General features: G+C 47.8%; 1 protein-coding gene across 1 annotated transcript in view; it reads right to left on the reverse strand.

Moving 5' to 3' along the window:
* MARCHF4 (membrane associated ring-CH-type finger 4) overlaps positions 1 to 22359 on the reverse strand; it is a 92979-nt gene that overhangs the window by 20851 nt on the left and 49769 nt on the right. The window contains exon 2 of the mRNA XM_041473374.1: positions 7290 to 7445. Coding sequence (XP_041329308.1) covers positions 7290 to 7445 — 156 coding nt within the window. The remainder of the gene's footprint in view (positions 1 to 7289; positions 7446 to 22359) is intronic.

Here is a 22359-nt window from a genome sequence, read left to right on the forward strand (position 1 = left end):
ACATTGTCTACCGTGGATGTGCTGCACCAGTGATGTGGGCGGTACCAGCTTATTTGGTAGTTGGCCACAGAAATGACCACTGAGCTGCTGAACAGAGAGAGAGCTTGTTCCCCACTGAAGCAGGACTGGGCTCAGCTAAACCCAGTCTTTTCCCTGGGCTCAGCTACTCTAGTCCCCTTCCTGCGATCTGCCCCAGCAGCTGACCCAGCCAAAGGCAAACACTTAGCACTGGGGACACTCAGTAACCTTTTCAACAGCCCATTCCCACTCTGCCACAGCCTGACCTGCTCCATGCCTCCACCAAATCCACCTGGCCCCTTTGTGCCACTGAGAAGGTCCCACAGTGAACCGCCTGGAAGTCCCAATGCTGCAGGGGTGCTGGAGTCCACAGGAGAGGCGCAATGGTGCAACTCCTCTCCCGACATCAAGCAGAGCAAAGGCCACCCAGCACCCATAACAAATCTGGCTTGTGAAGGTGGGATTAGCAGCTCTGCCATCCTCCTACCAGCTCTTCAGCTTTGCTCTCAATAGCATCATAAGCCAATGAAAGACAAATCTGCAAGCAATGCCATTAGCCCAGAGCTCCAGGACTAAATTCATGTGGTGGGGAGGAAGATTGGCTACGTGCATGGGGTTGCAGTTTCACCCCTGCAGCTTTCCCCAGACCTCATCTCCCCTTCCACTGCCTGTGGCTGACTGGGAGGAATGAGAGCGCTGAGAGCACAGCCTGGTGCTGCGTGCGAAGGCTTTACCGCAGGCCCCTCACACTGACCGCGTGCGCCTGTGCCAGCCAAATCATTCTGCATCATTTCTCTCTCTTGAGGAGGTAATGGACTGGCTCCTCACCATCTGCCTGGCATACTGCAAGGCCTCTGGTAGCAACAGGTCCTTCCAAGGTAGCAATTAGAGGCGAAGGGAAGAGAAGAAGGAACTGTTTTCTGCAACTTGATGCCATGTAAAACCAACACCATGGCTTTGCAGAGAAAAGGAGGCTTAGGTGTAGCACTAAATACATTGTCAAAGGGGATGGGGCTCAGAGAACAGAAGAGTTACACCTGAGTGCAAAACCTCAAATCCTGCTCCCCTTGGCTGGGAACAGGGAGGCTGAAACACTGGGAGGGACAGTGCCTGACACTGCTCAGCTGGCAGTGGCTACTGGGAAGTTCACTGTGGTGATAATGAAGAGCCTGGAGTCTGCCAGCTGTGCCAGGGGGTAGGATGCTCTCCCTCTGCATCTGGCACTCAGTGACAGTGACACACACAGCAGCAGTCCTGACTCTGTTCAGAAGGTGGCACTGGGGTGTGATTTCCCTCTGGCAAGGAGGTAAATGGGTTAAAGCTGAACATTGTGGAAAACAGGCAGCATGCAGAAGAATTTAATATTTTCCAGGAAAAAAAAAAAGAAAAAATAAACAAAAAGAAGAAGAAGAAGTAATAAATGTATTTTCTCTCTGGCAGCTCTGAGAACTGAAATTTACTGTCTCAGATCTAGCTTGAGCCACTAATAACTAGAGTAAGTATTTTTCATCTTTTAATTCCATTTCACTACACATCTTAGCGTATGAGATAGAAGATGTTAGCATGAGACAGATAGAGCCTCTTACCCCCATGAGTGCTCAGACAGAAAGGTCCAAGAGCTGCTCAGAGGTGGAATGTGCTGATGAATTTCAGCTGCAGGAGCTGGGCTTGATGTGTCCCTGCACAGGTAGCCTTAGGAGCTCACCTCAATCACAGCACTATGTCTTTCAGATTTCAAAACAGCTCTTAGAAAATCACCCTTTTTCCCCAAGCCCTCTCCACCCTCATTATGTCCAGCAGACCAGGGACTTGGCAGGTGACCCTATCATCCTTGGGTCACCAGTAGAGCTGCTCAGCAGCTCTGGAGTCCCTCTATTGGCACATCTGAAACCCCCAAAGCTTTTTGTCTGAATGCCTGGCAGCAGGCACAGCCCCCTCCCTCCAAATCTCCAGCTCAAATGTTCAAGATCTAGCAAGATCACAGTGTCAAGCAATCCCACCTTGTGGGAAGAGACCTAAAGCTGAGCCCTTTTTCCCTCAGCTGATAATGACTCGAGCTCCTGGTAGCCACTGAGCTGCACTAAAGTGCACCTTTAACAACGCAGCTCACCCAGGTTGTCAGTCAGAGACATGACCTTTAGGCAGGTAGAAAGCTCTGCTAGTGCTGAACAGGGCAGAACTAAGGACTTGGTGGTACCAAAAAGCTATAAAGGCTCCTACAGGATAACAGGACCAGTTTTATGAGCTCCAGACTCACAATGGCTTCAGAACATGCCCAAGCAGTTGTCTGTGATGGTCTGCCACCCACACTGGAAAAGTGCTCCAACCCTCCAAACCATTCTGGAGAAGCTGTCTGGAGCTGTCTGTCTGTCCTCTGGTACCACCCCCCTGAGCCAAGTGCTTTGGCACACCACCCATGTCTGCAGGTGCAAAACACCACTCTCTCTCAGACCAGTTTCCCCAAGTTATCCCATTTTGCCCAAACTGCAAAGCTCTGCAACCCAGATGCCTCAGAAAGGGCTTCTTAGGAGCTCAGGTCTGACATTTGTAATGACTTTAGTCAGGGTCCAAGCTGGTACTGCTGCCTTTGAGCATGTCACTTGTTCTGCACTGTTTCATAACCTGCAAGTTGTACTTGACACAAACCTGTTTCCCTGTTTGCTTCAGTGCTCCTGCTTAGAGGTTTGTAAGTGAAAACCTGCTAATGTAACACAGATGAATAATGTCATTATTATAGCATTTAATGCCTGATCTGTATTTCCCTTTCTTTGGCACTTGCAGTCTACAAAGGTTCCCAAGCACCAGCACAAGCATATCCAAGGCAGATACTGCCTGCAGAAGATGTCTATGTCTTACTGCAGCAGCTTGAAAAGAAGTCTTATTTGCTGGAAGAGCCTTCCTGCACTCCCCTGAGAGCTCCTCCATGCCTGCCTCAGGCAGTTCAGTTTATTTTTATTGCTGTATCTGACACGTCCCCTTAATACACATCATTAACATCCTGAGCTGTGCTAGTCAGCAATTTAATTCTCACACCCAGGGTTACAAGCAAGAGGAGGTTTTTCCTAGAAGGTTGGAGAGGATCATTTGCAGCTTAGGTGTGGTTCTCCCCTTGCTGCTGTCCCAAGACCCTGGCCATCCTCCTCAATTATCTTCTGCAGGATGGCTTTTTTTTATAAATTCACCAAGCAAAATTAAGCCACTGCTGTGGAATAGCTTCCCTGCTGTACACTTTCAGATGCTGTGGCTTATTCAGATACTAGAAAAGCAGCAAGGAGGAGGGAGGGCCCAGTAGGGCCATGTAATGGAAAATGTAATGCAACGATGAAAACCCCCCTCCTCCATGTGCCACAGCATCTGGTAAGACTCAGGCTACAGCACCAGCATCCTGGAAAATTCCTGTTATAACACACAGGCCCTGAAGTCTCTCTTGCAGTGACTGTACCCACTGCTTGCAGGCTGCAGCTGAAGCTCAGCAGGGACCAGCAAAGCTCATGCTCAACACAACTGATTCAGCAGGCTGGGACAACCAGGAGACATCAGTAAACTTGACTCAAGCTTTTTAGCTCAGCATCTCAGGCTGAAGTTCAAACACCCTGTGAGATCAGCTGTTCTTGCAGTCGTGAGTGTCCTGATGAGGAGGCCGTGTAAGAGCACTCATCAGCTCCTAACAGATCATCACCATGGACAAAATGGAGCCAGAGGAGAACAGAGACCAGACTCCAACCCCAGCACTGGATAACTGGGGATCTCTGGAGCTGAAATAGCCTGCAATGCAGGAAGAGCAGGAGATAACAACTGTAAATCAGAGCTGAACTCATCAAGACTGCAGACAGTTGTTGGGAAGGTTGGTTCAAACAGATTTTCTCTTTGCTAAAATCAGAGCATCAGAGTGGATGTGGTTCAGGACTGACTGCAAAGGAGGTGTACAGATTAAATACACTTCAGAGGCCCATCAAGGCAGATACCCACTCCACAATGTATCAACACCAGGATGCAGGCAGTATGACAATGTGCTTCCAAAGCCCTGTGCCTTCAGGGCCTTTTAAAAGTCATGGGCTTTACACAAGTATTACAATGGAGGGAAGCATTTAAAGCCTCCAAGCCCGTGACTCCTGTCTTGGTGACTGGCAAACTGGAGAGCAGGAGAATGGATTGGTGGATGGGTGAATGGATGGATGGATGGACGGACGGACGGATGGATGGATGGATGGATGGACGGACAAAGGCTCTAGATTTCCTGGTTGTTCACAGCTAATGGAGTATTTTTGCTCATTTTTGCTGGCCAGCTGCTGCTTGGCAGGACACCTGCTATGCTGTCCAACAACTTTAATCCCCCAGTCTCAGCAGGTTAGCAGTATTGCTGCTTTAAGACCTTTGCTCTTAAATGCCTGCAATCCAGGGAGCAGGGAGTGGGGTGGGTTAATTTATAGAGATTAATTCTGCCAAAACAGAAGACTAAAGGTCTGTCTCTGGTATGAAACATCATAATAGCCTGGAGGCTGGAAGGAGACTGTGTTAATTATGCATGAACCCGACTGTAACTTCTCTGCCCACACCATGAGTCTCCAGACACATCTGGCCCATGCTGTGCTTCTAAGCACTCCAAAAAATGTGCAGCAGATGTCAAAATGGGCAGAGAAACATGCAGGTCCCAGGGAACATGTGGGTGTTGGATGTGCTGCTCTGTTCAGACCAATTGGACATGCTTCAGGGAGCCCAGGGTCTGCCAGCTGCCTGGATTTGGCTTCCCAGCGGTCTATCAGATACAGGACTCAGGAGAGAGGTAGGCCATGTTGCTGGTTAGAATCTAGCCAGGCTCAGAGCATCACCCAAATAGGTTATATTGGACAAGGACATGAGGCTTGTGTGGTCCTTGTCTGTATTATGGTTGGTCTGGAAAAAACAGATGACCATGACTTCCTACAGCATTTGCCCTCTGAAAACTGTTTGAGAAATTCAGAGATTTCTTGTAAGAATAAAGCAGGGCCCAAGTTCCAGCAGACCCTGAGAAGAAAGTTCAGGGACTTTGAGATACACTTGTATGTCCAGCTGGCCCATGTTATCCACACGTGGGGTGCAGGCCAAGCAGAAAGGATGCTCCTCCCACCTGCACATGCTGTGACTTGTTATGGGGGGGCCCAAGCCCTTAGTACTGGTAGGAAGTCCTGGCCTGGTGCATCAGCCACTTCCCACAGGATTTTGCATATTAATGCCAGGGTAGCATCTGCTTCCCAGCAGTGCCTTTGTGCTGGCACCAGACAGGGCACCCAGGCACACAGCTGTAGCTCTACACACTGCATTTATTCCAGGCCAAGTGGCTTTTCACTCCAGTTGCTTCTTCCCATCCTCCAAATTTCCCAGTGCTTCTGTGAGAAGTGCTGTGAAGTCTAAGCCAGCAATCTGAAGGCTGCAAGCCCCAGATCTGCACAGTCCTCTGGGACCCTTGCTCCTGGAGCTGAGCCCTCTAACTCAGCTGTTTCTGCCACTCAGTTTTTTATGTTCATGGCAAAGGCCATCAGATCAGGCCACATTCTGAAAGGGGAGTCCAGGGAGAGATATGCTTTGCACAGGCTCTGAAATTTTTGTGTGTGAGGTGGAAGCTTGTCCATGAGCAGCTCCAAAAAATTTTACCTGAATGAGGAACAGGAAGAAAGTCATTGACCCAGTGCCCTGAGCCACCTGAAAGTGCATTTGGAAGTCACTCATTAAAGACGGTTCTGGGGACACAAAGGCTCACAAATTTGTACTCACAAACATTCAGTGCTGCTCAGCATCACATCCCCAGTCTGAGACACAGGAAGCATTAGGGCACTCATGGAGCAGCTTTCCAGAAATAAACAAAAGCTGCTTTGTCCACATCTCCCCTCCTGTGTTTCAATCTGCTCTGAGTTGCTAGAGCCAAAAAATTAAAACACTCTGGATCTGATGTTTGGGATGAAACCACTGATGTGTCCAGCCCATGGCTCACGGAAAATTGAATCAGAAGCTGTAGGGACTCTCAGAGAACAGGCAGGTTTTTCCTTCCCCTCAGCAAAGTTTCCCCATGATGTCCCCCTAATTTCACTACTTCATTTAAGTCTGGAGTCCTAATGGGCTGTCCCTTTTTCCTCAATGTGGTAAGTGACCTCAGGCCTAGAAAAAAACCACACAGAGATCACAGTTTGAAAGAGCAGGAGTTTGCACTCCCCTCTACAACTGAGCACCATCACCAGCACTGTCCTTGCCTCCTGATAGAGAGTGACCCACAGAGGGCCAGTCACTGGACAGACTGAAAGCCTTACAGAAATGACCACGGTCTCTAAACCACTGTAATGCCTCTCCAGTCCAGATGATGATGATTAAGCAGAAGTGCCTGGCTGTAATGTGCTTCCTTATGGCCGAGGCACTAACGATGCTCAGCAAAGGCATGGAGCAATTAATGCATCTTCAGGCATTGCCTCCGCAATAAATCAATAGCTTTTAAGGATAATTTATCCCATTTTTAATAGTCACACAGCTTTCCCCATTCTGAATCTGGATTTTAAATCACCAGTCTGTACTGTGACTTATTCACTACAGTGCTTTTCAGATAAAAAAGAACATGGGTTCTTGGATGACTTTCACAGACCTATCAAATGTGCTTCACCTGTTGTGTGCATGTCTGCAAAAGTCCATCGAGAATCAGGCTTGAAGAGACCAGAGTATCAGAGTCAACACCTCCTGTGCCATGCCATGATTGTGTGAGAGCAGTAAAGTGAAAAAGGGGGTGAGATCAGAGAGGAGAGCTCTAAGAACCCTCCATCTGCCTCCACCATCCCTCATGCCAACACAGCAGAGTCTCAGCAGGAGGAGATCAGGATTAATGGCACAACTATGAACACGTGGTGTCTCGACTGCTCAGTCACAGACTGTGTGCTCTGTTGCAGTAAATCCCACAGTGGTGCAGTCCTTGCCTGGCCCTGGAGACAGGCACACCTGGGGTCTCCAGTGAATGAATGCATTTGAATGGCTGTGAGGTGTTACAGCACTATTGTGGAATTTTCAACAGAAGGCAAGTGAATATAGGAATTGCCAAGGACAGAAAGAGCAGACTCCTGAGGGATGCTCCCAGAATCACTGAGCAGAACATGGGGCCTCTTTGGACCAGCCCCTGGCAATCCTTTCTAAGTGTCTCAGACATATGAATCCCGTGCACAGGGAAGGAAAACTCACACTGGTAAAATCCGCTTGCTCCCAGAAACAAAAATTGAAACAAGAATAAATAGACTTTGAAATGTCTCTAGTACCTTTACCTGCAGAGGGTTCTTTGTGCTTATGGCAATGACGTGATACTTGTAGTAACACAGCTCACAGCTCCAGCAGCCTCTCTCGCTAATCCATTTGATCAGACATGGCTGGTGCGTGCACTTCACAGATCCATCGCATCGACACGGGCTCAGCAACTCCCCCTGAAACAGACAGACAGCATCAGCGAGGCTCCCCTCCTTCCACAGCACAGCACACCACACGTGGCACGGCATGGCAGAAGCTCCCTTATCCACCATTTGAACTTTCTTCCTTTTTTAGCTGGTTTGGTTCAGGCAATCATGCTGCTTCCATCCCTTTTCCCTCTAATAATGCTTGGCTGATGTGAACCGAGACTGTCAGGGATGTAATGGTTTCAAATACTGGGGTCTTACATGCCTGGTCACCACGGAAGGAAAAGCTGGATGAGCACTACTCTTACCACTCCAGAGGACCCACACTGACCCCAACCAGTGGACACACCTCTGTTGGCAACCAGATGCCACCGGTTCATTGCTCAGGTTTTTGTCTCTCTGCTACCTGTTTTAGAAAGTGAAGTTGGTGGTGGTGGTAAGTTGTGAGACAGCCTCTGCTGCAGACTGATGTCCTGCTCAGATCCAGGTAGCTTCCTCAAGCCCAGACATGCAAAATGTCCTCAAATTTCTCTCCCACACTGTCCACCACCCCAGACAGTCATATCAGTGAACTACAGGGCTGGCTATTTGCACCCTAGAAGCAACCAAGATGGAGAACAATTTGTGTTTTGGCTTGTGACCCAGACAGTTATGAGTGGTGGCTGAAACACTGAACCTCCTCCTGTTTCTGCACCAGAAACAATTCCCTTGTTTCTGGTGCAGCTTTTAACAGGGTATCCACGAAAACCCCATATTATTCTGATCTATCTGTTATCATCCTGTTCACCATGAGACTAAATTTCTCTGTGCACACAAGCTCACGAGCCCTTTACAGTTGCTTGCAATCATTTATTTAGGTTAGGAGAGAGCCATTACATTTTACTCCTCACTGTTTACTGTTTAAAAGCCATAGTATAGATTCCAGTAGTCTCTTTAGCTGTGCTCCAAGATTAAAAAGCTTTTAAAGGCAGAATAAGAATATCTATGGAACAGGGAAGGTTGGATCATTCTTTCAGCATCGGGGAGAAGATATTTGCTCTTACAGCCCAGATCAGCCTCATCACTGGCCTGACAGAGAACCAGGATAACAGACCCTGGCACTGGACACTGCTGGGTATGATAAAAGACATCCATTCCAGCTGCCTTGGGTTATGAACCAGACCCTGCTCTTGCTAACCCTGGTGGGAAACTGTCTCGCCTTCTAGGTCACTACATCAGGACCTGAGGAACTGAGGACCACACTGGGCAAGAGGGATACTTCTTTTTTACAAAACCTAATGCAAACATGTTAATAGTTTCATTTGTTTCAACTAGGTCACCTAAAAATGTCATCTTTCATGAAATTTTAGCAAAATTGTAAATAACTGTTTATATTACAAACCCAGACTTGGCTCTACTTGTTACTGGTCTTCATTACATATCAGAGGGTATACAAAGGGAGAGGGGGAGCAAGAAGGGTTGTAAGCTCCATGAACCTTTTCCACCTGGCAAGGGGTGACATGACAAACCAGAAGAAAGGAAGTAGGGAAGGATTAGATGGGAGAAAGGTGCACATGGGAATGAGCACTGACATTTGGCAGTCAAACTCCCATGTGAGCTCCAACTTGAGGGGGTTCAGGTTTGGCTGTGCATGTTTGTGCCCTTGGCTGAGACTGGGGTGGGACATTGCCAGAGTGATTAGGAGCCCAGAAGAGCAGGTACTGCCAGACAGGATGCAAAAGTGGAGGGACCAGAACTTGGCACAACTCCTCTGCTTCCCTGCTCGCCAAACCTCTTCCACAGCAAGAGCCAGCCTGGTACAAGGACCACTGCACTGTGCCTCTGGTCTGCCCTTCTCATCTCAGTCCCTGGTGCCTTATTTTGTCAACAGCTTTGCTTCTCAGCACACAAGTGTGGCCCCAGCAGAAAGCAGGTCACACAGAATCCTCCCAGATCTGCAGCATTCCTGCCTTTCCACCTCACTGCACACCTGGGTCTCTTGCAGGGCTCAAAACGGTGAGTGCAGGACCTGGGCTTTGTCTAACGAGCAGCTGGAGGCATCAATAATGAGGGATCAGGAGTGGAGCAGAATGGAGCAGGAACTAAGAGCAACAACCTCCAGGCAAAGGCAGAGGGAAAAAGCTGCAGCTACAGCCTGGACTCGCATTGGCTTCTGGGGCTCTGTAATAAATGAGTCTATGAAATCTGAGCTTCTCTCTTCAGAGCCAAGAGATGTTCACAGATGTCCTACAGCAACATGGGGACCCAGTTTCCCTCTCTAACTGTGATGCTCAAACACACAGTCCTGCCAGCTCCTACAACCTCAGGATTCAGCTGTGGAGATGAATCTGCCAGTAACTTGATTTTAGCAGATCTAGCAAAAACTCAATTTATCACATTTTCTCCAGCCGTCTGAAATATTACATCCTTGTATGTGGCACACAGCTATTTTTGCATACTGTGAAGCCCAATTCTATCCACAGCAGGCATTTGTAAAACACTGCCACATGCACACATGCACACATGCACTCCTGTACCAGCAGAAAAACAAACACCAGGGGCATATTAAAGGAATAAATCCTTTGTACAGCAAAGGAGAAGGAGTCTCATTGCTGGCTGTACAGAGAGCTCAGGAACAGACCATTGGCTGTGATACAGGAAGGTTTTGCTGTACAGAGTCCTCTGCTGCTAAAAGCTACAAGAACACAAAAGCAAACCCAAAGTGAGACAAAAAATCACAAAATTAGAGATGGAAATTAAATCCCTAACACCCATTTTCTGCAGGTTTGTAGAAGATGGGTCTGCACAACATATTCTCTAGTGCTCAAACAGGAGCATTCCCACCAAATCCCTTTGGGAACTGTTCTCCAAAAACCCTTTGAAGGGTCTATTTCCCTAGTCACAACATTTATTTTTGCAACTTCCCAATGTAGTGTTATATCCCATCACTGGGATGAGTCTAAGCAGCATTTTTCCTTTGTCAGTAACTAGTGGAGAAATGGTCCCCAACTGCAAGCTTCCTGCTCAGTTTGCTCACTACCGTCTTGTTCTTCTGAAACACTGAAGTGTGCTAGTGTGCTTTGGAGTCAGGGCATCTGCGTTATGCTTTATTTATTTATTGATTTATTTTCTGTTATCCAAGTCTAAATTAGAAAAAAAACAGAGTTAACAAAAAGGGAAAGGTGCTCTGGCTCGGCCACAACCATTTCAAACATATGCATGAAATGCTCTTCCCTACTTCTGGAAAGAGTAATATACCAATTATATATATAATATTCTTCCCTATTTTCACTATGATGGGAGCTTGTCTCAAGGAGCAGCAAGGGCAAGGCCAGGTTGAACTGGCTTTACCCTGAGGAGGACAATACTGCTGGAGATACACCAGTAGTGCAGCTCTGCTCCAGCTCTGTCCTTTCTGTCTGAATTTCCAATCTGTACCTGCTGTAATACGTCAAAGCAGTTAATGATTATCTGGCCCCTGCTGTTTAAAGCCTCCTGGCAGGAGTGCTGAGAAAGGATGGGAAAAAAATAAATATTGCCAGTGCGTGCTTGTGGTGCTCGGTATATCCAGGGAGAAAATAACCACGTCAGGAGCAGCGTCACCCCTGTTGAGTGGTGGTGGCAGAGTCTTCCTGGCTTTTATCTGTCATTTATCAGCGCTGGGAGCCCATCCGCAGCTGCAGCTGCTCACACACCAGCAGGCAGATATGGGATGTATTTCCCAGGCCTGTTCTTTTAACTGCAAATTAAGTACAGCAAATTTCCCAGCCAGTCTCCTTTAAACAGGGCAGGGCTGGGGATGATGGTGTCACTGGGCCAGGATGTGGTTGGTCTCCTGGGCTGGCCCAGCTGTGCTGACCTATGTCTGGTGCCTGGGCTGCTCCTGAGCACCAGCTCAGCTGGAAAGAGCCATGTTACCAACATCCTACTACTACAACCATTAAAGCAAACATTTTGAAAGCTGTACAGAAAACCAAGATAGCTGATGATGATAAGACCTGCAGCTTTTCCTTTACCTGTGCATTTTTCCTGCTCAGCTATGCAAAGCAGCACAAGCCTCAGTAAGAGGAGCAGTGCCTGGGCCAGAGCAGGTCAATGAGAACACACTGGAGGAGCTATCCCATCACGAGGGCTGCCATCTCTCTTTGGGGGTGTACATGCTGCTGCTGCTGCTCACAGATCTGCATGCGTTCATCTGACTGCTAGCATTTATCTGAGTTTGTCTTGTTTGCAAAAGGAAGCCAGGGTCATTTAATTTCAGGTCTTCAGCTGCATCTCCTAAATATACTTAAATCTTCACATTGAGTTTAAATGCAATGGGAAGTTTTATTACGGCAAATAAATGCCAAATGATTTCTATATTAGGAACATAATTACAGACAAATTAAGTAAAATGGCAAAGAGAAGCCCATTGTTACACAGCTGGTAAACTTCAATAAACATGTACTAATGACCTCTCTGTCTTCACACACTTACAAGAGTTGCCCTTCTATCCTTTTGAACTAAACATGTTATTTACCAGCATCTCAAATGCTTCCCCATGCGTGCAAGCCCTGTGCCAGCCAGCAACAGGCAACAAGGGACATGGAATAGGAATCCATGTGTACGTGTGTGTATATGTATGTATTATAGTGCATGAAATTCTCCAGCACTGGGGGAAATTGACACAGAGTGTGGACCCAGAGAGGAGTGGACCTAGGTCTCCTGTGATGTCAGGACAGCATGGGACATGGTTATGTATGGGGCTCTGGTAAGATGGCATTTCCCCAGGAACCTCAGCAGAGATGGGTGCTGATCCCAATCTCCATCTTGGCAGAAATCTGCTGAGAGACTTTTCTTGATGCAGCTGGGGAAATTCCCCAACTGGGCACCTCCCTAGAATCTGGAAAGCCTATAGGAAAATCTATGGAAGTGATAAGAAAAAGAAATCATCCAGACTGCCATCCCTGTGACCAGAATTGGCTCATCCCACAGCTCCCCAGCAAGACCTGATATCCCTGTGCCATGCAGAGACAGCACTGCCCATGGCAGGCAAGACCTGTGTGCCCTGAGGTGCTATGAGTACCCCCATCCCAACAGCCAGCTGGGCATGTCAGGCTGGGGGTTCTGAGATGGGTGTGGTGGGGGCTCAGCTCTGCTTTTTCATGGTTTTCTGCAATTTTCAATGGGTATTAGCTGTTCTGTGTGCCTCACGCATCTCTGCCTGCTGGGTGTGAGCAGACAGGGATCTCAGCTTTAGTGCACCCACCCAAACCCTCACACACCCCTCTGGGACCACCAGGAGTATTTTGGTGATGTCTGGAGTGTGGGCACTGGTTGGGAAAGGGATGTGTCTCACAAGGTCCTGAGCCAAAACCCCACATTTGTTCCACAGTGAGTATTGTCTGAAAAGCCATCATTTCTGCAGAGCTCCCAATGCTCCAAAACAACAAAAATTGCCTTTCCACGCACAGAGGCTGCTGCTGTGGCACCTGCGAGGAGCGCTGGGGCTGCCACACTGCTCAGGCTTTTTCTGCACCTGATGAAAACATGAGAGGTTGCAGCCACAGCTGAGAGGAGGGCAGGGTGGGACCTGCTTTGCATCTTTCTTCTGCTGGAAAACTCATCCCACCACTATCACAAGAGGTATGACTTCCCAGCTGAGCAGCTGATGCCCACAGCCTCTGGTTTCACCATGGACCAGGGAAATTTTAAGTTTTCTCTGCTTTTTCCCATCTGCAGTGTTTTGTGCCTGTCACCACTGCTGAGACAATGACAGAGGTGTCAGCTCAGAATTTGGGAGTGGGATGGAGAAGTGGGAAGGGAGACTTTCCATTTTCTGAGCATTACCATTCCCCCTGGGGACTCTTCTGTCACTGCAGAACTGAGGGACCATCACCTCATCTGGCTGCTCATCAGGGTAGGAACAAAGCTTGCCCATGTTTTAAGTCAAAACATGGTGGGTTTTTTTTTTTTTTTTTTTTTTGTTTTTTTTTTTTTTTTTGGTTGAAGCAGATGACTCAAGAGTCTCAGCTGTGCTGGAGGCAGACAGTGGGTCAAATCCCTTTACCCATGCCCAACAACAGTGCAGGGATGTGGGGGAGAGGCATCTGACAGGTCCCTTCTAAAGGCTGTTTAGCAGAGAACAGGAAAGTCCCAAGAGGGCCCTAAGCTGCACCATTGCACTGGCTGCCCTCTTTACCAAATTGCTCTGCTCCTACTCTGCCACCTCTGAGCAGGATGTTCCAAAGCAAGACCCCTCACGCCACTGTCCACGTGCCCCAGGGGATCCCCACTGCCTATTAACAGGGATGGGTGCCACATCAGAGAGGCCTGAGGACAACCTCTGTGCTCCACCTTCCCACAGGGTAAGCAATGGTGCCACAGACTCAGCCAGGCAGGAGCAGGAATGGGTTTCCTCTGCACACAGATCATCTCTTAGCTCTGCCAAGCAGCAGGAAAGAGGACGCCTTTTTTTACTTCCCTTAATTGCTAATACCTTAAAGAGTTCTGCAGGGCAGGAAGGTGGGAGACAGAAATGAAGACAAGGAATAAAATCTCATGAAGAAAAGAAAGATGAAGGAAGAGGCTTGAGAAGTCCCGGGTGCAGAAAGCCCAGCGCATTAGAAAGGCGGCTCTGGCTCACTCAGCCAGGAGCCTTTGCTGTGGTGACTCATCCTGGGAGCAGTTTGGAGTGGTGGCTCTGCCCTCGCTCCTTCACTGATTTCCAGAGCAAGGTGATTGAACACAGCTCCACTGAGCTTAATGTGATCTGTCAGGGAGCTGGGGCGCATTTGCCTTGGTAACAGAAGAGAAAACAGGCAAGTTGCAGAGTTTAATATAAAATATTTGGACATGACCTAATCCCTTTTCACTATAAGAAAGGAAAAAAGGACTTAATCTCGGCTAGGGCTGTTTCAGTTTTTGCCTGACAGCAACTTGGTCATGTGTTTGCCCACAGCCTGGTACTATCCAACAGCTCTGGGCACTTCTTTGCCGCCACTGGTAAAGACCAAAGGGAGTTGGTTTGGGAAGGGCTGGATGTCTCATGGCTTAACACCAATTTCCTTCAAAGGAGCAGAAAAAATGCATTTTTGTGAGAAACAGAGAATCACAGGGCATTTTATGTGTAATGAGCTATGGAGTACTTTAACACCTCGTTTCAGGCCAATGAAAGGTGAAGGGCAGAGAGCCATTCAGGTCCCTCTTGGCCAGGGAAGGGAGACAGCATGGAAAGGGATGCTGGGGATTGGTTCTCACCTGAGTCAACCACTGCAGGGGAAGTGAGAGGGAAGGAGAGTCCCCAAGGGTCCCCTTAACTGAGAGGAAAGATGCTGAACTCCATCTCTGTGTGCAGGTCTTGCCAAGACAGGCCCTTCTCAGAGGAGATTCCTCTGAACAGGAATCCTGACCCATCAGTTTTCCTCAGAACAAATAAGCAAATGAGAGCAAACCAGAACAAGGCAGTCCTCAGAGCAAATCAGCTCCTCAGCAAAAACAGGGACGAGCGAGCACTCCTGCCATGTTGTTGCTGCCACCAGCAAACCCATGACAAAGGGTTTCATTAGCTGAAACTAATCCTGAAAAATTGTTCCACTAGAACAAAGTTGAACATTACCTGAAATATGGAATAAGGAACCAGGAATTAATTATCAATAGCTCAAGGGGCAGAGAGGTTACAGTATATGATATTTATTTGCTTTTCTCTCTACAGAAGGATTTTCACAAGAAAAATTACTTATGTCTTCTACAGCCCACTTCATCCTAATGTCATTGAACATGTTTTTGATTAGCTGATTTAAGTAATTCTTACTAAATGTTGCTTGGTTGCAAGGAATCAAAAGGCAAGGGTCTCAAATATCACCTGCTGTGCCTCATCAGGTGTGATAATAGCACCGATTAAGTGAAGAGCCTTCAGTGCATGGAAATCACAGTGCTGCACATGTGAAATCAAGATACCTGAACACCCTTGAGCACTTGGGTGTTGCACTGAGCTCAGCTCCAGACTTGTCCTGAATACAGAGTGGAGCCATTTCAGCATCCTGGAGAAGAAATGTCATAGTCTGTAGCTCCTGGGCTTTCACTCAAGGTACTGAGGGCTTTAAGCTTCTGGAGATTTACTGTAGACCCCAACCCATTCATGAGCTAGAACACTCTAGTTACTTCTGAAAAAGAAATTCACAGTTGTTTCACTCTGGCTCTTCTTAATTAAAGTATTTCAGACAATACTTAGATTTATTCTGTGTGAGATACAAGAGGGAACTCAATTTTGCTCCCTAGGATGCAATGCTGGGATAAATCTGATGCGACACCATGAAGTCAAACAACTCTTCAGCACAAATCAAGTACACTTAAGATATGGCTTCTTGTAATAAATCTTAAACCAATTAAAGAGGTTTTCTTCTTTTTTTTTTTTTTTTTTTTTTTGGGTACAAATGCCTTTTTCACTAGAGAAAGTTTCATCTAAATAAAATTTTTCTAAATATACTTTTCATAGATAAAAAAGACAGCAATTATTCCTTACTATCTCTAAGTTCAAAGCATAAAGTTAATGTTTTCAGAATGCAAGTACCGTACAATGCAATTCTTATCCGAGATGTGCTCATAATTCAGCAAATTGAACTTTGCAGCTACTTCCCTGGGAAGCTGTTCATGAAGATACTCAGCTAATGGCCATTTCAGGAAACATTATGCCATCAGCTGCTGAGGAACAGCTGTGGAAAATCCACAGAAATGGATGCTGGTTTGACTCTCCAGACGTAGGCCCCCTTTTAAAGACAGTGAAATAAAAGACAAATAGGCTTTTTGGTTTTGGGTTTTTTTTTTCTCAGAGAAAGCTGAAAAAACCCTTCAACATTAGACCTGAGAAAATCTTTGTAATATTTGCCTAATCTTCCTGGGTTCTTCAGGAATGAGAAATTGGCCAGGTGCTACTGGCAGTCGTACAGCAATGAGATGCTCCTTCCAGAAGTGCAGCAACTGCTTACCTGGTACCAGCAGCTCATCAGCGGAGGGGAGCAGAGGATGATGGCAGCCAGGATTTGAGGGTTGTTATTTGCCATGAGTCCCCCAAGTGACTTATGTCCCTCAAGTGTCAGCACTGAGGGCAGCATGGTGGGGAACTGGGCACTGGCCATGTGCATATTCAATAATGGAAGCCAGTAAGGTGCAAGCAGAAACACAGAGCAAATCTCCACTACTTGAAAGCAGTGTCTCCCACCTGGTAGTGGAGATGAGGACATGACAGGAGGGACTGTCCCAACAGATCTGGGTGGGAATGGTTATGCAGGAGTTTTTCCTGCTCCATTTGGGATGGTCAAGACTGGCAGCTCAGAGATGGAAACCCACCAAAGCTATGTCTGTCTCCAAAGCTGTTTGTGTCTCCCATGGCGTGAGGTAGAGCTCGAATGTGGGCTGCTGGCCTTGGGTGCACCCGGGGTGAAGGCTGAGGACAGCCTGGCAGGGGGCTGAAAGCAGAAGTGAGGTGGGAGACAATACACATGGCTGCTGCAGCAGCTGGGGAGTTGTGATATAAAATAACGAGCATGGGTTGTTTACTTTTGGCTTCACTAGCACTGTGGGACTGAGCTGTTTCATTAAGACATGGCCTGATCCGCTTTTCCTTTCTGCCTCCTAGACTCAAGGAGAAGAATATGCAATTACAAAGTTCACTCATGTAGAGCCCTTCAATTACTGGGTAACTCTGTTATGGCTTTTCCAAACATTTCAAGACTCGTGCAATAGGACATGACATCTGAAGTAATTCATTTTTCATCTGCTGATTAGCAGAAATTAAAATGATTCTCAGAACATCCCAATTTATGTAAGATCAAGTTCCTTATCGTTTTAGTGGTGAAGGCATTTCTTTTTATTGTCTCAGGCAACCCTGCAAGCAGAGATGCTGAACAAAAATACATGAAGGAGGCAGCCAAGGTGAGAATAGAAGCCCACAGGGTCAGCAGGGTGGTGGAGCTCCAGGACCTTGCCTTCCAGTCCTGCCATAAGGTCACTTAAGTATTTGGCAGAAAGTCAAAATGCTCGCTGGCACAAACGTGCACTGGAGGCAGAAGCACCTCCTTTTGAAATGATGCAGCTACAGAGTGAAGCTAAACTGCCTTTACTGGCAGTGAGCTAAAAACCAGACATAAATATAAAGGGTTTCTTCTGCAGGTGTCTGCCAGCAGCAGCAGAGCAGCAGCCTGCAGGATGAACTTGTGCCACGACGATGGATACCACTCAGGATCCCAACAGGCAGAACTGTCAGCAGCACCTCTCCAGTGGGATCCAGGGAAGTACTCATGGGGTTGTGGTGGAGGGTGTCTGCAGGGCTGGCAGCTCAGGGGGCTGCGAGTCAGATGGAAGAACAACAGCACGGAGCAGCCTGAGTAAGAAATGGGATAAGGGAGAGGATAAAAGCAGGGGGTCTCACACCATCTGGCCATGGCAAGAGTGGTCACATTGCCCTTTCATTTGCTTTCTATTTTCAAGGCATCCTGAGAAAGTAGGTGAAGTCGCCTGGGGAAAGGCTGGGATTAGGAGGTGGGGGAGCATGCTCTTGCTGACTCTCAGAGCCATCTTCCCTGCCACCACAGGAGCCTGCTCCAGAGCTCATAAACCCACAGGCCCACTTAGCTGAAGTGCAGCAAAAATACACCATGGGAAAAGGCAGCTTAATCCCCAAATCCTTTTGCATAGTGTGACAACTTTTCAGTCAAGAGCAGCCCAGTAGGATAGAGCCAGAGGTACCAGTGGCACTGGCTGCACTGTCCCCACGGGAAGCTGCACAACATTAATTATGATTTTTTCAGTGCTGCCCTGGCAAAAGGCCTCCTGTATATGAAGCTGCATAAATCCATGTGTTTCAGTCTTTGCCTGCATACATCTCCTGGAAAGTCATCTTGTGTTTTTCTACTTCAGCTGGGGAATCCAGCTTTCCCTTTCACAGGCAGAGTATGAAACAGAAAGGAGAGAAAGCAGAAGTAAATGTAAGAATAGCTGTAACATTAGTCAAGTGGGCTATAGAGGCCATTTTCTTTTTTTTTTTGTCAGTCTTTTGCACAAGTTGATGACCAGGTTTATTGGTGTGTGTAAAAGTGAAATACACACACAGAGATGTGCATATATAAACAGTGCCAGCACTTTGAGGTTTCAGGACTATCAGTGCACAGATATTAAGCATTACATAGTGCTCACTTATCATCTGATTCTGCGATAACCTTCTGAAGATATACTGATTGGCCATTTACATACTACCAAAAACATCAACACTGAGGCAATGTCAGATGCTATGCACAGCTATGCTCCACTCCAGAGGCGGCTGAACTTCAGACAGTGGTCAAATAATTTGTATCCCTCAGCATGAAAGATGCCCTACTGAAATATGAATTATTATCTCTCTGTTATTGGTCTTTGTGCTTTGTCAAATTGGTTCTCCTGTCCTTTCCCCATGGGATTTGCTCCATCAGATACAGAACCTGCTTGTGCCAAGCAAAATTCCTCCTACCACAGCTGAATTAGTCTAGCTCTGTGAACTATGTCCAGTCAGACTGGGCTGTGGCCTTCTTTAGCTACAGGTTAGGCTGCCTTTCTCTGAAACAACACATCTCCTCTGTAAAAACTTACAGTTCTCTCAGCAACTTGTGTCTCTACACAGGAAGGTTCAAATACCTGTCCCTGAGTTCCAGTGGTGGAGATTTTATTGTCCATCTAACCTGCACTCAGTTTTAAGGATGGGGTTGTCCTTTACTGCTCTGCTGTCCCAGCTGCTCTACTCCACTTTTTGGTGCACCAAGCCAGGAACAACACAAAAATGCCCAGCCCACTTCCCTGACAGTGACCTGCAGTATTCTGGCAAGACTCGTCACTCCTTCACTTGTTCATGCAAGCAGCTGGGATGGAAGAAGGACACTGGAGAGAGAAGAGGAAAGAGGGAAGCCATTCTCATTGCTTTGCCCTGGATGTCATGAGCACAAAGGGGACAGGGCTGCAAGTCGCAGGGGCTGAGTTCTTTTAGTACAACACTCCTAGGCTTTGTTGTGCCAGAAAGATTTTAAGAGGTTTTTGAAAGCTCCTAGTGTTTGTTTTTTTCCCTTGCCTTTGCAGAACTGGGGCTGGTAGAGAGATAAGCACAGAAATTATCACTATCCACACATGTGTATTTCCTGGAGGAAGTCCCACTAACAGCTCAGGGCAGGGTATTGTGTAATCAGTACTCATCTGCTCTTTGGTGTCAAACGTTGAGAGTTGTGTCTGCAGAGCCGAGAGCATTCAAGCAAGACTAAAGAAACTCATTACCCAGCTATCATCCTCCAAGGCGATGCTCCAGGAATGGGAAACACCTGCAGCAGCCACAGATGCTCCTCGTGGGCTGCAGTGTGACGGGAGCACAGCCATGTGGGGAAGGCACGGGCAGAGCGGGCCCTGGCCCCAGCTCTCCCTCCCACAGCTCTGCTGATGTCCTGCTGCTGGGTTTGGGGAAGGCTCCATGTTGTGATCCTTGCTCTGTGTACCAGACTCTTAACCACCACCCAGGAACAACTGTAGACTTCATTTATCTACATGTGTCCACAAAGTGTACAGATCTTGAAAAAACAAGGCTGTTGAAGAGAAAATTATTAAGCATGGCTGGCCAGCTGTCTGCATCGATCTTCACTAGCGTGTCTTTGTTGCTTGGCAGTCGGAGCATGTCAGGCCTAAAGCACTGGGGCAGCCAGTTCTGCCCTGGAGGCAGGTCCCATCCCTGCAGCAGCCCTGTTCACCTGCAGAGGTGCTTAAGTGGAAGCTGTTTTTCAGAGGCTCTGCTAGTGTTCTCTGACAGCAAACTGAAACTTTAAGGAAAAAGAAATTACCTTACTACTGCACAGCCTCCTGGTAAGGGGGCTTCTCCTCTTCAATATGTTTACAAGCAAATACTCAGTCTGCCTTCTGCACCCTGGGTGACAGGAACGGGCAGCTGCAGATGATTTTTTATTTCCAAAACGAGTACCTCCAGCTACCAGGCAAACCTGTGAAGGGCCAGTGCTCAGTGATCCCTCGCTGCAGGGATGGCAGAGCAGGGTCGAGGTGCCCTGGCAGAGATACAACACCTGCATCCAAAGCTCTTGCCCAAGCCATGTCTGCTTTCATCTCTGGTTGAGACACATTTCCACAGGTAGTAAATACATTTTGAGGTTTTCCTTTTGAGGGGCAGTGAATATGAAATGAAAGCAGCAGTGCCTCCCGGCAAGGCTATGGCAATCATCCCAAGAAGCTGGAAGAGTTCTGACAGCCCCAGGGCCTGGAGGGTGAAAACATCCGTGTCCTCCAGACCTTTTCCTTGTGCTTGGCCACATTCCTGGTCTCTGGTAGCCACCATGGAAGCTGAACAATATCTCTGGGTGGGACCTGCATCCTGGCTTTCACTGTTCAGGATCTCCTCCAGCTATTTTGCCCTCCTGCTGCTGGGAAGAGAGCAACGGGTTTTGAATTTTTAATTTAATTCCTTCTCTTTATTTCTTTGGAGATAACGGAGATGAAAGTCTGCCTGGTAACAGTGCTGAGGAACACAAGCACACAGGGGGCAGGTCTTGAAACGTGCTCTGCTGCACTGCCACGTGTTTTAGTGCTGGCTGTATTACAACCTGAAAGCAGGGTGTCCAAGTCCCTCCTGACCGGTTCATTTTCTAGTTAAAGTCATTGCTTTATAGGAAAAAAGTAATAATCCAAGCCTGCAGCTATTAGACTTGCCCATGGTTACAGAGGGGAGCTTGCCTCCCTTCTTACCTGAATAGGTTTCAAGGAAACAGGGACATAACTGAATGCGATTTTCCCTAAGGTGAGCCAAAAATACGGTCATGTTTGCCTCCACAGGAAGGGTTTTATTTGCAGAGCCTGCAGGTAACTTGGGCACGTGAAGGCATGGCTGGGGCTGGAGCACAGGAAGAGGGGAGGCGGAGGGGAAGCGGTGACCTCGGTGTAATGCCATGAAAGGGAGCGAGGTGCGAAAGCGCAGAGGAAGCGGAGCCGCGGGAGCTGCGAACACGGGCGGGCAGCAGCGCAGAGCCCGGCCGGGCTGCCATAGTGCCGGCTGGGCACAGAGAGACGGGCAGCCTGCGAGATTGGTTATTTGCTTTTCCCGACGGGGTAGGGACAAACCACTGCTAGGACTGAACGTGTTAAAGTCACGCCACCTCGAGACTGCCGGCAGATCCAGCCCGGCTTTAGCCGGGGCGATGCTTTGCTTCTCTGCTTCGGGCCTTAGGATGTTGGGCAGAGGGATCTCAGGTTTGATTATCTGCTCATCGTCCCAGGGCACGAGCCCTTCAGAGCAGGGCTTGCCCAGGCTTTGCACAGATCCTTGCACATTGTTTTCTAAAAGCAAACCCACTGTATTCCGTGCATTAACTATGAAGTAAATTTAGAATTGCACAGGCAGTCACTCAAGCCTGCCTTGCTCGGCCATCACCTTCCCTTTCCTCCCTGTCTACACTTTACATCACCTCTCTACAGGCATGAATTTCTTCTTTTTCATTCCAGACTCTCAGGAGGAGATGGCAACAGACAGCTGCTTATCCTATGTCATGTCCAACTGCAGTGTTGTCTCAGGAGGAATATCATACATTACAGCTGTGAAAGATGATGGGACAATACCTTGGGACAGACACAGGGAGTGAGAGCCTACAAGGGAAATGCCACAATTCATCATTGGTGTGGGTGTAGTCAGGCTTTTTACACATTGGTAGTCAGTTATGGAGATTGTCACACATAGAAAAGCTTCCCAGTTCCCACCAGGCAGCAGAGGGAGGATCCTAAAGTGCCCTAGAGGATAAAACAGTCCTGCTACAGTCTTTAAGTATTAATATAACCCTAAAAGCATCCTGTCTAAAGGAGAAAATATTTCTGGGCACCTAACTTCCAAAAATACAGTCCAAGGAGACCCCAGGGCTTCCCCAGCTCAGAGCTCTCCCACAAGGACCATACAACATCTTTGCAGCCCACCTGCAGCTGC

This window comes from Pyrgilauda ruficollis, unplaced genomic scaffold (assembly GCF_017590135.1).
Source record: "Pyrgilauda ruficollis isolate IOZ18807 unplaced genomic scaffold, ASM1759013v1 scaffold3, whole genome shotgun sequence".
NCBI classification, from domain to species: Eukaryota; Metazoa; Chordata; class Aves; order Passeriformes; family Passeridae; genus Pyrgilauda; species Pyrgilauda ruficollis.